Below are 16,920 nucleotides of genomic sequence, written 5' to 3'. Positions count from 1 at the left end.
TATATTCAGTTCTGCCCGGCGGATTTCTTTTGTAAGGGCAATTGCTTAGGAAAAAATCCGTCTGGTAGAACTGAATATATGAATAAACACCCCCCCTACCCAATAATCGTTCTAGTTTTGGTGCATCGGTTCTTCTAGCTCTTTAACAATGCGAGGGCCCTAGTTCAAATTCCGCGTGTTTCGAATTTTTCTAAAATATAAACCTTCGTTTAAAATTATTTAGAAGCATGGTGAATCTAAACAGCATTAGACAGCACATCCTTTTTTAAAAGGCATTGAAGTTTAAAATGTAAACACACCGTTTGTTTACAAACGGACTTGACTTAATTCCACTTTAATATCAGATCTATAGCATGCATTCCGAAATAATTCGTAATAATAGTTAAATTTAAGTTTGTATCAATCGACTTATCACAAAGTCATCGAGACTCGGCTGCGTGGGCCGTGGAGCGGAAAAAAAGAACCTGGGTACGAGGTCGATCGAGTCTGACGATATCTAACTTTCACATAAAGTCGAAAGTCTACATGCATTCCCAAACGCTTTTCTCATCTCAAAAAATTCATGTCCCGAATTTACTAGACTCTCTGTAGTGAAAGATTCGAAGCGCAGTTGTCTGTCATATTCACGATCATGCATGTATATATTTTTGTTCGCTGATTCCTTTATTTTTTCAAAATGGCCTTTTAATAACATTCAATTTCTAGTTGGTATATATTTTCAACCATGGCGAAATCTTTACCACTGATCTAAACGAGGGATGATGTATGATGGCTCCCTGAACCACTTGGTTGGACGACATTGTTCAGTTTGACTTTATTTGAACGTAAGTATACTTTCATAAATTGGGATCCTCTTTGACAATTGTTATCTGCAAAGCTGTCATTTTATTGCTTTTCTATAACATTTCTTAATCGGTTGAAAAATAAGTATCCGGTGGATAGCGCTATTCAGCCTTCGTACAACCGGCCCCTTGTGTATGGCTATAGCAGCCCATGTTAACTTTTCTCCTTTAAACTTGGCGTGCAGCCCATATCCAGTATATACTTTTTGTTAAAAACAAGCTCGGAGAGGAACAAAGTTTAAAATGTTATTCATTATACTATGATTGTTTTCGTGGCATGATGCAGAGTTGCACAAAAAATTTCAGCCTCAGGAGATGAAATCTTGCGTCAACAAGTCTTTAAAGGAAATTTTTACGTCTTATACAGGAAATACATTTCTCAAATCACGAGAACAAACAAGAGTTGGTTATGATGTGAATAACAAGTTTACGTCGATCGAAACGTTCAAGTCTGGTGAGGTGTACATGAGATTCACTTCAGAATTATTCGTTGCGAAAAATTCTCTAGGAAAATAGGAAAACAGTCTTTATTCTTTATTGAAGTCTGTATTTCTTATTTGTACTTACTTTTGAGCAAAAAATGCCACCCAAGGGAAACGCATGTCATGGGTGTCGATGAAAACATTCTGCACAAACAAATTCGGTGAACAGGAGTGCTAAAAAATTAATGAAACATTATTAAAGGTGGAAATCAGCCTTAAGGTCGACAAGACCGGACGCGAATTTTCAGTTTTCAGAAGCATGCAAATTAATTTCTGAAAACAAAAATTTGAAATCCATGGACGCCAAAGCAGCCAAAATGTATTATTGTTATGTAATATACAAGAATATTTTATGATAGGTTAAAATTTATTTGATTCTAAAAAATAAAATTCGCGTGGCGTTGCCAATTCGCGTCCTGTCTGCATGGGTTTTTAGGGCGAGATTTTGGAGTGCGGGCGGCCAAGAACGCAATCTTTTAAGTAATAATTATGCTAATAGTATACTTTTGGCAGTATCACAAGGGCAATTATTTTCAAAAATAAATCTGTTGTTTGATAAATATATTTTTATACGCGCGAAAATCTAGACAATTTTACGGATGATTGAACGTCACAAGTGGGATCATGCAGGCAACATTTCTATCTTGACTGCCGATGATGACACTTTCACAAAGACACCTGGGCTTGAAATTAGAAGTGATATCGATGCCATGCAACGGACCAATTTTATTCGTTAGAAGCAAATCTGAAAGGTCAATCCCGCATATGACGTAATCAAACCTCCGGTTAATGAGGCTGGAAAGTAATCCAAGATGGCGGACATGCAGTTAGCCGCTTTTAGTCAAAATATTTTACGAACAAAGGCCAAAGAGCGACATGACAATTGCGAAATAAAACATTTATCACAATTTTAAAAGCTTTTCAAATCATAGAAACTACATTTTCATTGCCCATACCCTTTAAGATGTCATTATGATTAAGAATTTATGGGCATTCCAAAACTAGTCAACATTGACGCCAGTTCAATACTTTCTATAATTTGGAATTTTTTCTGGAAACATTAAGTATGCATGCTCTTTCTAAAAATAGGCACTCAAGGAGTGCATAAGGATTTGCGATTTTGTCAGTTTTATGATGCAAGAAAGATATAGAAAAATGATTGCCCAAAATGTCGTATAACAAAGCACAACATGATGCCAAGAAGATATTTTAGCGTTTCCTAAAATACTTGAATAAAACGACAAAGCATTTACATTTTCTAAAGTTCCACGAGTAAAATGGGGCTGTATATTCCTATATTTTCCCAATTAAACGCCACCTTCAATTATATTTTATAACGCCGCTCCTTGGTTGAGCAAATTTGGCTTTCAGGACTTTTTCTGCACTTGTATCGCAAGAAGAAAATAGAAATTTATCCTTTCGTTTAGCTCAAAATAATTGGCAGATGTTTAGCTGTTTTTACATTTTACGAAAATAAGCGGAATGCCCCAAAGATCGCGAATAACCACAAACTGATAAACAGTAATGGCGTATAATAGCTTCCGATCGACCACGAATTTTTTAGTCCTCGGAAGATATCGTACTACGTCACATTCTAGATCTATCCTACACAGACGATGACATAAAAGATTTTGCTTAATAAGAAAATCCTTAAAAATCCTCTTTTACCGCTAAGACAAAAAATTAGTTTAAAAAGCGAAAAGGGTCCATGAATCAATATACTTACATTAAGGAATCTTCCACAGTTGCCAAATGTAGCGTCTATCACGTAACAATGCTCTTCCCCAAACAGTGATCTCGTTCTCAGAAACCTCGTGTTAGAATTTTGACCCTGTGTGGATTCTCCTTCTGCAAAAAAAGGTGTGGAATTTTTTTCACTAGAAATACACTTAAACACACATATACTTTGTGGCAGATAAATATATTGGTGACAAAATATTGATCATGCATTGCTATATACGTTTAGAATGAATGTATATAATGTTAATTTAACTGCATGCATAGTAAGAAAATTCATCGTATAAAAATATATAATATAGGTTTTTCAATAGACCCTTTTTTATCTACGCATGAAAATGCAATCAAATTACCCCTGCTGAGAAGAGCGTGCTATAATTAGTAAAAATGCAAAATTTGGTTGCGAAATGTTGTAAAATGTAGAAAATACGAAATTTGTTACCATTTTTGGCCTGAATATGGTAACAATTTTCCGTGCGTAGTAAAAAAGTATACAAATTTGCAAACCAGATTTTGCATTTCTACTAATTTTAATATATTGTACAAGCTCCTATCTGGCTACAGCGGCGTAGCCAGCCTGACGATTTTGTCCCGCTATGTAAATTTCGAGAAACGTCAATCTTTAGAAATTAATTCATCGTCAGGCTGGCTACGCTACTGTCCGGCTTTTCCACAATGCATGTACGGTTCTAACTTCTAAGAAACTAATTTTAAAAGTTTGCAAGCTATAGATATGTGGTTTGTTTCACTGAAGTAAAATATGTGATACGAGTTATTATGACTGCCAACCAGTCTGATAGGTTAGGTCTATTAGTATTAGTACAACAACATTTCAACGATTTCCACTTCACAATAGCTTTGGCGCGATTGACTGTGAAACAATATGCGTGCTACTTAATTAGTAAAACAATATTACTTAATTAGAATAATTCTTGCAACTTGCAATGCAATTTTACTTTTAAGATATGTAAATTAGTGAATAGTCTTCAAAATGTAAGCATAAGAAACGCCCATGGAGTGTAATAAACATATAAACGTTTTAAAAGTAGAATTGCATTGCAAGTTGCAAGAAATATTTCACCATGTAACGGGGCTGGTAGTATAAAGGTTTACCTTTCTCGGACGTGATTCTTCCATCATGATCGCTCTTGTTATTTTTCTTAAATCTTCTTACGAGATCGAACGCTGGCGAACTGCTCCGACTCGAGGTCGACTGCGACAATGAACTCGAATTTCGCGAAGGCGAGCTAGTTTCTGAATGCAGGTCCTTGTCGTCATCTTTATCACCATGGCAACTAGATGCATTGTCACTCGTACTAATATATTTCGCCGTCTGAGAAGGATCATTGTCTATTTCGCTCGAACAACTCTGCTTGTCCGTCGCAACATCGCCAAGCAAAGATGAATCAGGAGCAACGACGCGCTTCTTGAGTTTTTCTATGGTTTCATCCAGAACAGTACCACGTCGGGTTAGAACTGGAGGCTGCAGGCTTTTTGGTTGACTGGCGGCCAACCGTTGTAAATCGTTGGCAGAAAGTAGCTGTGGAATATCATCCTTCGCATCACCAGCAATCCCCTCTTTTGGATTCGCTTCTTCATAATTGTTTTTCCTGTCATCTGTGTCTATTTCATCCTTTGCTTCCCCTTCCACAGCTGCCGTTAGGCTTGCCGTTTCAGGAATTGTTTTGTCCACCAATTTTTCATTGTTTTTATACGACAACTCGTCAGAGGCAGCCTTCGACGGGAGTACTGCGGTGCAACTGTTATCTTCACGAGATTGAACAAGAGTTTTATTTTCATCACGAATAAAATGTATTGTTGATTCCAACTTACTCAATTATAGTTTAACGTAAGACGAAGCTTTATAATTAAGGAAGAAACGTGTATTATATAATACCAAGCGACAATTCGACGCAAACGGTTTTTAAAAAACTTACCGGCGGAAGACACTGAAACCTCGTCGACAGCTTGACATGTGTCTTCTTTAGAGTTTACCATTGTCATTGATGTATCACTCCCTGGCGCAAGCATTTTTAAAAACTGCGATGTTTTCTCTAAGTCACCATCATTTCTTTTCAATGCTAAAACACACCTGTTATTATAAAAATAAAAAAGATTGTAATAGTACAGAATTCTCTGAATAGTTGAGTGTTTATCTTTGCAAAAGGCGACGAGCCGTTTTGTCACGCAGGGTGACAGGTATCATGGTTTTCTAAAGTAAATTTATTTTGTAATCATTACCAAAACAACCGCCCAAGCTCGGTGATTGTATGTCATTGAATAAAAAACTCGACTTTAATTCAGTTTTTATTCACCGATATCCACCTCACCTTCAGCTATCGCACTTTTTTAGTGAATGAAAAGCTATCTGTGTCAAGGTATATCTGTGTCAACTGATATACTTACGTAAAGTATTTCGTAAAAGAAATTCGTATTTCTTTCGAAATACTTTAATATAATACTTACATTAATGGACTGCCAAGACGTGATAACACGTTCGCTTTTGTTTCTCTTTCGACAACAAGAGATTCTACCGATGAAATACGCCTGGATGATATAAAAAGACTTGCTTTAAAGTGTCCATAGAATATCCCTTACCATCACTATATGCATGTCAACACACAACCCGTACAATACACAAATGGACCAATTATAGAGTGAAGGCAGATTTCGTTCTCAGTAAAATACCCCCATCCGTATAATAAAAGAAGATATAACAAACCTTTTCTTTCGATAGTGCACATTAAAGTTCTGAAAATAAAAAATACGTTTTGTTTGGGGCTCGCATTTTACTGAGGTTTATGTTTAACAATTGGGACAACAACGTCAACAACAACAACAACAACAACAACAACAACAACCAAACAACAACAACAACAACAACAACAACAACAACAACAACAACAACAACAACATTAACAACAACATCAACAACAACAACAAAAACAACAAAAACAACAACAACAACATCAACAACAACAACATCAACAACGACAACGGCAACAACAACATCAACAACAACAACAACAAAAACAACAACAACAAAACAACAAAACAAACACAACAACAACAACAACATTAACAATAACATCAACAACAACAACAACATCAACAACAACAACAACATCAACAACAACAACAACGGCAACAACAACAAAACAACAACACATCAACAACAACAACAACAAAAACAACAACAAAAAAAACAACAACAACAAAAACAACAACAATAAACAACAACAATAGAAAGAGAAAGACCAACAACTATAACCGAAACAAGAACAAAAACAACATAAATAGCAATTTGCTCAAAGTATAAAAAAGTAAAACAAGGACAAAGAATGGCAAAGTAGAGCACTACTGTCAAGAAAATGCAACACTGAACCTCATTTTGATAACTCTCACCTTATCTTTGTCGTTCCCATCATTACTGCTTGAACTACTATCCTCATAAAAGCCACAAGCGTAACCACCTTGGGCATCGCCATCGTCTTCCCCGTCATCGATATTCTCATAATCGTCATCATCATCATCATCGTCCTCGTCATCATCATCATCAACATCATCGTCCTCATCATCATCATCTTCGTTCCTCGATTCAATGGCGCTTCAGAAACATAGTTCACACATTTATAATACGAAAAAGACTGAATAGACCTTTCTGCCAATCGCAAGTTAACTTTTTCCAACTTACAACCAAATTTACTCTCATGAGATATGTGCGAACTTCTTCAACTTGTGTTGCATGATAAAGAATTTTAAATTTTTAGTGGCTTTCTATTTGGAAAATTTGTGTTATAGCATATTTCCACTGTCGGGAATTTATGTTAAAATTAGGGATTTGACATTAACCATAATTAATATTAATATAATTAGACATAAGTAATCGAACATCTATATTTAGTGGTGATTGACAGATGATGAGAACAATGCTTAGCAAAGCAAGTCGTAGTGTAAAAGAATTGTGATTGTCTGTGAAAGAGAAAGCTTCATTATTAAAGTTATTTGTTTATATAAAGCGGTGATTTTTCTCTCGTTGTGGAGAACACAACAAAAATCTACCACAAAGGGCACCTCCGAAGGGACATATTTCAATACAGGGACGAATGTGAAACGGGATTTACAATCAAACGAGTTAGGGAAATATTTATGCGGCTTTATGTAAACAAACATCGTTAAACAAGATGATAACACGAAAAACGCGACAAGATACCGAAACACAAGCAGAACAAGCGAATGTATCAAGTGACATCGGATCGAAGGAAGCTGAATTTACTTCGTTGTTGAAAAAGCTCGCTTATTTTAACCGAGAAACGGCCAAAGCTCTTGATAGTGAAATTGGAAGTGACAAAGTAAATAGACAATACACTTTGCTTAAAGGTAAACTAGACGATGCGTATGGGTTAATAGAAACAATACAGTGTTTAAAGATTGATGGCGACGAGAGTGAAGAAACAATTGATGAATGGGCCCGAGGAAATAAGTTAAAATTGGAAACCTACGAAATGGCCGTCGAAAAGCTTGATGAAAGATTAAAATATGATGAAAACATACGCAAGGAGAAGGCGCTCGATGAGAAACTTAAAGAGGAAAGCGCTATTCGAGAATGGATGAGACAAGAAGAACAAGAAGCCGAGAACAAGAAGAGAATCCGAGAAGAACAATTTATTTTACAACTAGAGGAAAAGAAGCTGCAAATGACGGAAAAGAAACGAGTAAAACCAAAATTGCCGGATTTAAAAATATCGAAGTTTGAAGGAACACATCTAGATTGGATAAGATTCTGGAGCATTTTTTCCACTCAAATTGATCAAACATCTATACCAGATGAAGCCAAATTTTCTTATTTGAAAGAGCTTGTCACGCCCAAAGTTCGCACGACGATCGAGAAGTTACCTGCTGACAGTGCTGGGTATAAGAAGGCAAAGGAATTTTTGGAGCAAAGATACGGAGATCCTAGTGAAGTAGTGAACTCACATATTCAGGAAATTTTGTCGCTGCCAGTTATTCATGGAATTTCAAGACCCAAGATTCACAACTTCTACGATGAACTTTTGGGACATGTTCAAGCTTTAGAGACACTTGGGAAACTGGAAGAAGTTGTTGGCAACGTGCGAATGACATTAGATAAATTAGTGGGTGTTCGAGCAGATTTAATCCGAACTGACAGAGACTGGAAAAAGTGGACTTTTACTGAACTTGTCGAAGCTCTGCGGCAATGGGTAGAACGCAATCCACTACAACCGGGAGACAAAGATGCTGGCCAACATCCGAAATTCAAGCCAAGGGATAAACAGTTTACAACTAAAGAGCAATCAAAACAACGTCAATGTGTCTATTGTGAAGATGACCATAAATCAGGAGAGTGTACAAAAGTGGTTGATGTCGGTGAGCGTAAGAGAATTCTAAGCATTAAGAGACGGTGTTTTAACTGTACAGGAGAGAGACACAGAGCGCAAGATTGCAGGAGTAAGAGCCAATGTTATAAGTGCCAACGCAGACACCATACTTCTATTTGTGACAAGAACGAACCAAATCCAGCAATGTGTCAACCTAGTCAAACCAATGTTATATACCCCGTTGTAGTTGTTGAGCTTGATGGAGTAAAATGTCGCGCACTTCTGGACACTGGATCGGGAAATTCGTATGTTTCTTCTACATTGATGAAGTTGACGAAAAAGAAGCCGGTCAGACAGGAGATTCGAACTATTGAGATGATGTTGCATAGTACTTCGAAGAAGATTGATATTTACGGTGTTAAAATTGGAAGCGTTGATAAAAAGTTCAGTATGTCATCCGAAGTGAGCTGTGTTGATCGACCAGTACTGCTAACCTTGCCAAACCCACGTTATGGAGAAGTTATTGCTAATAATCCTCATCTCGAAGGCGTAAAGATGGATGATGTTGACTCGAAACCGACGCTACCGGTACACATGATCTTAGGTGCGAGTGATTATTCACGAATCAAAACAACAACGCCAGCCAAAGTTGGGGACAGCGGTAAACCGGTAGGTGAGAAGACGAAATTAGGGTGGACCATTATGTCACCAGGACGTGAAACCAAACATTCGTACTTGATGCTGACAAGAAGTACACAGGAAGACTACCTGGAACTGTGTAGTTTAGATGTTTTGGGGCTTGAGGATCGACCTGAAGGAGACCAAACAACTGTGCTTGAAGAATTCAAAGAGCAATTGATCCAGAGAGAAGATGGAAAGTATGAAACAGCACTGCCATGGAAAGCTGGCCATTCACAGCTACCAACTAACCTTAACGTTGCGCGATCGAGATTCAAGTCACTGCAAAAGCGATTGGAGAGACAGCCCACCTTGCTTGAGACATACCATCAAATTATCGAAGACCAAGTGGAACAAGGAATTGTTGAAATCGCACCAACGCAATCAGAAAAGCACCACCACGAACATTACATTCCCCATAAACCAGTTGTTCGAGAGGAAGCCAAATCAACAAAAGTTCGCATAGTTTACGACGCTTCTGCGAAGGAAAATGAAACAAGTCCGTCACTGAATGAATGCTTAGAGATTGGCCCTCCACTTCAACGAAAGTTGGTGGATATACTCTTGCGCAACCGAGTTAAACCTGTGCTATTAGCTGGAGACATCAAACAAGCATTCCTCCAAATCGTTATCAAGGAAGAGGAACGTGATGCGCTGAGGTTCTTGTGGATTAACAACTTGCAAAGCAAAGAAGAGATCGTTTACCGAATGACAAGAGTTATGTTTGGTTTGGGCCCGAGTCCATTCATTCTTGGAGGAACGTTGAACGTTCATTTGGAGAAATACTCACAGGGTTATCCTGCGTGTGTTCGAGAGCTCAAAGATGGCACATATGTAGATGATATAAACCTCGGGGGAGACACGGTAGAAGAAACAAGAGAAATGAAAGAAGATGCTGTTAAAATTCTCGGAGAAGGTTCGTTTGAGCTGCATAAGTGGCATTCGAACATTGCCGAACTAGAAAGTGACGTACAGGATGATGGCGAGACTACATACGCGAAGGAGAGTCTAGGAACAACCCCGTCTGAAACCAAACTACTTGGTTTAGGCTGGAACAAAGCAGAAGACACCTTGATAGTGACATTTCCGCAACACGAAAACGAAGTGACGAAACGAGTTGTTCTGAGAACCACAGCCAGAATTTATGATCCACTGGGATTGGCATCTCCTATCTTGCTGACAGCCAAAGTAATTTTTCGGGAAATCTGTGATGCTAAACTGGGATGGGATGTCGAACTGTCAGAATATCTCAAACGACGATGGGAAAACTGGTTGAAGAAATTACCTATCCGTTTGACGATGCCAAGAGCGATACCAAGAGAAATCGGTCTTATTGTTGAACTGATTCTGCATGGATTCGCAGACGCGAGTCTTCTTGGTTGTTGTGCGGTAATTTATGCAGTTATCAAGCAAACTGGTAAAGTTAGTCAAGGGTTCCTGATTTCGAAAGCGAGATTGGCTAAACGAGATCTGACAATTCCTCGTCTGGAATTGGTGAGCTGTCACATGCTTAGCAATCTTCTACACAATGTAGTCAATGTTTTGAGTCATCTTCACATTGGAGGTGTATTTGCATGGACTGACTCTACTGTCTGTCTTCAGTGGATCCAAGGTCAAGGGAAATATAAACAGTTCGTAGCAAATCGCGTACAAAAAATTAACGAAAAAGAAGGAGTTGTTTGGAATCACGTCCCCAGTCAAGAAAATCCAGCAGATATCGGGAGCAGAGGAGCAAGTGAGTTGCAAACCAATGAAACGTGGATGAACGGACCGGCGTGGCTAAATATTCCCGATGAATGGCCAGAGAAAATTGTTACTAAACCCACTGATGTGTCGGAGTCTGAAAGTCGCTCAGTAAAGACCGTTATGAAAACTACCTTCCAAAGGAAATCAGATCCCGTAGACGATCTTCTAGCTAAAACATCTCTATGGAAAGCTGTGCGGATCTTGGCATGGATGAAGAGATTTGCTGCCAATTGTCGGAGAAAGGAAAAAATTCGCACGCCATTACGAACTGAAGAGACCGAAGAAGTAATGAAATTTCTGATTAGACGAGCCCAACAAGACGGTGAAAAATTTGATCATTTCAAAGAACACTGTGAACGATTGAATCTTCAGAAAAACGAAGACGGCATTTATGTATGCAAGGGAAGAATTCAAGGAGTTTATCCAGTATATTTGCCTTCAAAGCATCTCTTATCTCAGAAGATTGTGGAACGCGCACATCTTTTTACCCTTCACGGCGGTGTTGGACTTACCATGAGCAAAGTGCGCGATGATTACTGGATCCCCACACTACGCAGTCTCGTGAAAAAGGTCATAGGTAAATGCTATGGATGCAAGAGATATCACGTAACGCCAATACCCGCTCCATCTCCAGGCAACCTTCCTAAGGAACGAACTGAAGGCGAGATTCCTTTTGAGGTTACTGGTGTTGATTACGCCGGACCCATTACTACAAACGCGACGGGGGAGCTGATCGTAAAGCATACATGATTATCTACACCTGCAGTTTAACTCGAGGACTCCACCTAGAGATTCTGCCAGACATGAGCTGTGAAGAATTCCTGATGAGTTTAAAACGATTTATCGCAGCAAGAGGACGTCCAAAGAAAATCATATCTGATAATGGAAAAACGTTCGTGGCTGCTTCTAGATGGATTAAGAAAATCGAACGCAATGAGAAACTACATGGTTATCTAAACGAACATGGAGTGAAATGGCAGTTCAATCTAAGTAAAGCTAGCTGGTGGGGTGGCATGTTCGAGCGAATGGTTGCTCTGGTTAAACAAGCCTTTTACAAGGTCGTAGGATCTGCGAAGCTAACTTTTAAAGAATTACAAGACGTGATGCTAGATATCCAAATCATATTGAACAACCGACCACTAACTTACTGCGAAGACGATATCCAGCTACCCGTGTTAACGCCAAACATGATGATTTTTGGAAAAGCTAACTACTTGATGGAGTTATCGCCTGAGCATATTGAAGAAAGAGATCTACGTAAGAGGGCGAAATATTTACAGAAATGTAAAGACGCATTGTGGCAACGTTGGAGGGCAGAGTACATGAGAGCCCTTCGCGAAAGACATAATCTAACTCATAACGTCAAAGAAAGAGAACTGAAACGGGGGGATGTCGTTCTAATCAAGGGCGAAGAAAAGAATCGTGGGTTGTGGAAGATTGGGATCGTTGAAAAGCTTATATCAGGCAGAGATTCAGTAGTTCGAGGAGTGAGGCTTCGTGCAGGCAAATCCTTCCTTGAAAGGCCAATACAATTTCTTTACCCCATGGAACTTCATTGCGAGCGAGAAGAGAAAGAGAAGATTCCATTGAATCCCACGGCAAGGGAATTCCGACCGAAACGTAAAGCTGCAGTTGATGCACGACGAAACATTGAACTTATATGTGGTCATGAAGATGAGAACACCTGAACATGTAGAGCGTGAATTATACGTACGTTGTAAGCATAAATAACAGTTATATTTGAAATCTTACATTTCAAATAGGGGGAGTGTGTCGGGAATTTATGTTAAAATTAGGGATTTGACATTAACCATAATTAATATTAATATAATTAGACATAAGTAATCGAACATCTATATTTAGTGGTGATTGACAGATGATGAGAACAATGCTTAGCAAAGCAAGTCGTAGTGTAAAAGAATTGTGATTGTCTGTGAAAGAGAAAGCTTCATTATTAAAGTTATTTGTTTATATAAAGCGGTGATTTTTCTCTCGTTGTGGAGAACACAACAAAAATCTACCACACCACAACAATATCGCATATTTCCACAACAAAGTATTCTTATACTTTCAAAACAGATACGACAAAAGTTAAAAAATAGAGAAATAAAGAGAAATAAAGTTAAAGATGGCCTTACAAAAAAATCTTCATCTAAGGCACGTTTCGAAATAAAGGGCAATTAAAGCGAATAGATGTTGAAAATTTAAAATGTATATATATATATATATATATATATATATATATATATATATATATATATATATATATATATATACGCTGTAGATCGATTACGTAGGCTAGTGCATATGATTTAAGCAGGATTATTTCAAAATATGCGAATTAGTGATTTATAAATATCCCATACTCACCTATTGCCGCTATATGAGAAGTTATCGTCTGATTGCAGCATATCATCAATAATATTGTCATCTTCTTCAAGGTCAGACACGTCAGACTCGTATCCTTCTTTCGCCTTCTCAGCCACCTCTAAAAAGCGGAATCATTTTTCAAAATTTCCGAATTCCTTTATGAATGAACGGTCTTGATAAAGACATTGAAGATTCGCCTGTAAAAACATCTACTAGAGTATTCATCTTATAGAATTTTGGCTAATGACTACATGCATGGTCTTACCAATGTAGTCTAGCTCAGCCATATATTCGTCACCATACTTTCTGCCGTCCTGTCAAAAAAAATTAAACATGTAGTCAGTACCGCTGCTTCCAATAACTTTTCATTGGCAACGCGGCATTGATGAATATAGTAATGCCAATACACGAGATTTTTATTGAATATCTGTTTCTATAAAAACGCATTAGAAGTTACGACTGTAGTATCAGACCCCCCAAAAATTCTTACGCCTGTATTCAAAAAGCTCACTCACACTCATACTCATCGAGTGTGACATATAAATTTCGTTAATGCTGATCAATGGGAAAGTTTTTTTTGAATAGATGGAAAGATATAAGATAAATCACTGAAAATCAAGCCCCTGTTCAGCTGGAAATACCGCCATTGAAACGTTATGAGAAGATTAAGATCTCCCACTCAATGAGTTTGAGTGTGAGTGAGCTTTTAGAATACAGGCGTTAGAGTTCCATTAGATTTTATTCACAATCATTAACTATATAACTACATCTGTTCTTCCTTATATTATACGGATTTGAACATGCTTCATACAGTCGACCAAAACCTCATTATTGAAGGTTATAGAATTTTATATGAGCATTTGTTTTGTCAAAACATGTTCGAAAAACCTGTGGCTCGTATTACCTGATTTGCGAGTTCTTCATTCAATATATAACCAGCATACGTACATACAAAAGTTCCAGCAGGAATGCTATCAGTTGCTCTCAACCCCCAACCTCTGGAAAAAAAGGAGAAAGGTTGATAAATTTGGAACGGGTGATTCGAATACCACGTTAAATAAGAATTTTTGCTGGTTTACAAGACAAACATTCCTTTCAAGAATGTTACGTTGAATCGTAGTTTTTACGTTAACGATACTGCAGGCTTAACGAGCATTGAAGTAAAATTCATCTGTTTCCAGTATTGGTTTGGAAGGCGTAATCACGTTAGAATTGATAAAATTCAAACTGTTCGCACCATTATAAACTCATCATTTACGATAAGATCAAATTTCTTTCTGGGAGCCGCCATAGCAAATTTAGAAAACAAATTTAAACACTTTTTAAAGAAAAACGTTTTAAGTATATAATTGTACCTGTTTTCCGTCTTGAAAACTTCTAAACGTAACTGAATTCCATTCTGAACAACACGATTTAGACAATTCTTCGAACAAGAACATTCGGAATTGCACTCGTAAATTCTAAATAAAAATAAAAATTGACCGTGTGAAACATAACAACATAATATGGTAGCAGTGTGCTATGAAGTAAATCACTATATGATTTATATGAATCACTGAGACGACAAATCACCCGGTCTGAATACAATCTCTGAGCCTCCTGTACTGGTACGTCATCTTGCTAGAATCTTTCATGTCCATCGCCTTGCAACCTTGCAGTGTCAACTGGATACACGCACATTTATTTGCGTCCTGAAAAAAATCGTTCGCATCGGTTTTAAACGTCTTTCGAGCTTGGCACGAAAAAAGACGATGGATCTCATGTCAGTTCAATAGCTTGGGATGCTATGATCAATGAAGCCTAATTATAACTTAGCTAAATGAGAGAGGTGCGCGTTTCTGCATTCCTTGATGCGCGATTACTTTAATTTATCTTGCTATCCGACGAGCGCAGCTGCAGAGAATAAGAGTGTCTTTTACTTTTAAGATCAGATTAAACTTACAAATTTGGTTGCAATTTACCCGTTTTGACAGATGTGAAAGAGCGATAAGTTGCAAGAATTCAATTGTTGTTTGCATCAATTGAAAAATAGCAGAACAAAAATATACAAGTTCTTTGCATTTGGATACACAATCTTTGCATTTGCATAAGTTTCATGTTGTTATTGACAAAGTTCAAGTAGTGACTGTAATTTATTCCAGTTCTCCACAAATGCGGGAGGGGGTTGGTAACGAGGTTACAAGTTTGAAACAGGTTGCGACGATTTTCGTACATTTTATCATGGAGAGAGACCTTTATACAACAATGCATGTACTAACCGAACAATTATCTTTACAATCACAACAAACCATGAATCCTGGATCGGTTGTTAGTTCAACTTCGGGTGCGAACTGCCTCATGCTCATGTACTGAATGTTGGGAGGCAACGTTCCATCCACTTGGTTGACAGCCTGGACGATTAAAATGCGCCAATTGAGAAATGATAACAAAAACGCCTGTGACACAGGCGTATCATATCACATTCGTTTGAATGTCCATCAAACTGATCCACGTTAACATGCATGATGAAATTGGTTTTATCCTGGCATCAAATGTTGTATAACAACTGCCTAAAATAGACTCGAACGTTTCGACCTGAATAAATACTTCTCGACGTTTCGACCTGAATAAATACTTCTCGACGTTTCGACCTGAGGGCATTCATCATGAGAGTTAGTAAGAGTTAATCATTTTTTTACTAACTCTCGTGACGAAGGCCCTCAGGTCCAAACGTCGAGAAGTGTTTTGTCTATTTTAGGCGGTTGTTATACCACATTTGATGCTAAGTTTTTTGAAGATGCTACCACGCTCAACGCTGCTTCTTGGTTATATTGGTTTTATCCTGGTAATATGTTTATATAGTCAGATTAACCAGTCAATTTACCTTATCCTCCATTCCACCAAATGCCTATTACATGGCCACTAAAAAGAATGCTAGGCATATTAAGTACATTAAAAATTTCTCGAACTTACTGGCAGAGGACGATTTTCTTGTCCACTTGAAATGTCGTTTACGACGGCAACCTAAATCAGAGAAGAAGGATATACATTCACTTATAGTAACATGGTGTAAAACCAGAATTATAGGAACATGGTGTAAAACCAGAATTATAGTAACATGGTGTAAAACCAGAATTATAGGAACATGGTGTAAAACCAGAATTATAGGAACATGGTGTAAAACCAGAATTATAGTAACATGGTGTAAAACCAGAATTATAGGAACATAGTGTAAAACCAGAATTATAGGAACATGGTGTAAAACCAGAATTATAGGAACATGGTGTAAAACCAGAATTATAGGAACATGGTGTAAAACCAGAATTATAGGAACATGGTGTAAAACCAGAATTATAGAAACATGGTGTAAAAGCAGAATTATAGGAACATGGTGTAAAAGCAGAATTATAGGAACATGGTGTAAAAGCAGAATTATAGGAACATGGTGTAAAACCAGAATTATAGGAACATGGTGTAAAACCAGAATTATAGGAACATGGTGTAAAACCAGAATTATAGGAACATGGTGTAAAACCAGAATTATAGGAACATGGTGTAAAAGCAGAATTATAGGAGCATGGTGTAAAACCTGAATTATAGGAACATGGTGTAAAACCAGAATTATAGGAACATGGTGTAAAAGCAGAATTATAGGAACATGGCGTAAAACCAGAATTATAGGAACATGGTGTAAAAGCAGAATTATAGAAACATGGTGTAAAACCAGAATTATAGGAACATGGTGTA

At 37.6% G+C, this 16,920-nt stretch overlaps 1 protein-coding gene across 1 annotated transcript in view; it reads right to left on the bottom strand.

The window, feature by feature from the left end:
- The window catches only part of LOC114527359, a 36,327-nt gene that overhangs the window by 332 nt on the left and 19,075 nt on the right, over window positions 1-16,920 (bottom strand). The window contains exons 22-35 of the mRNA XM_028548993.1: window positions 16,147-16,197; window positions 15,453-15,584; window positions 14,767-14,885; window positions 14,550-14,654; window positions 14,099-14,192; window positions 13,460-13,508; window positions 13,195-13,312; window positions 6,467-6,668; window positions 5,784-5,812; window positions 5,528-5,608; window positions 4,999-5,153; window positions 4,175-4,828; window positions 3,051-3,172; window positions 1,410-1,498 (exon numbers count right to left, since the gene is read on the bottom strand). Of these exons, the coding sequence (XP_028404794.1) occupies window positions 1,410-1,498; window positions 3,051-3,172; window positions 4,175-4,828; window positions 4,999-5,153; window positions 5,528-5,608; window positions 5,784-5,812; window positions 6,467-6,668; window positions 13,195-13,312; window positions 13,460-13,508; window positions 14,099-14,192; window positions 14,550-14,654; window positions 14,767-14,885; window positions 15,453-15,584; window positions 16,147-16,197 (2,000 nt within the window). The remainder of the gene's footprint in view (window positions 1-1,409; window positions 1,499-3,050; window positions 3,173-4,174; window positions 4,829-4,998; window positions 5,154-5,527; window positions 5,609-5,783; window positions 5,813-6,466; window positions 6,669-13,194; window positions 13,313-13,459; window positions 13,509-14,098; window positions 14,193-14,549; window positions 14,655-14,766; window positions 14,886-15,452; window positions 15,585-16,146; window positions 16,198-16,920) is intronic.

Source organism: Dendronephthya gigantea, unplaced genomic scaffold (genome assembly GCF_004324835.1).
Source record: "Dendronephthya gigantea isolate DGI-Jeju-01 unplaced genomic scaffold, DenGig_1.0 000044F, whole genome shotgun sequence".
NCBI lineage: Eukaryota > Metazoa > Cnidaria > Anthozoa > Malacalcyonacea > Nephtheidae > Dendronephthya > Dendronephthya gigantea.
Note: the sequence above shows the minus strand (reverse complement) of the source record. Positions and strands in the feature narration are given on the sequence as shown.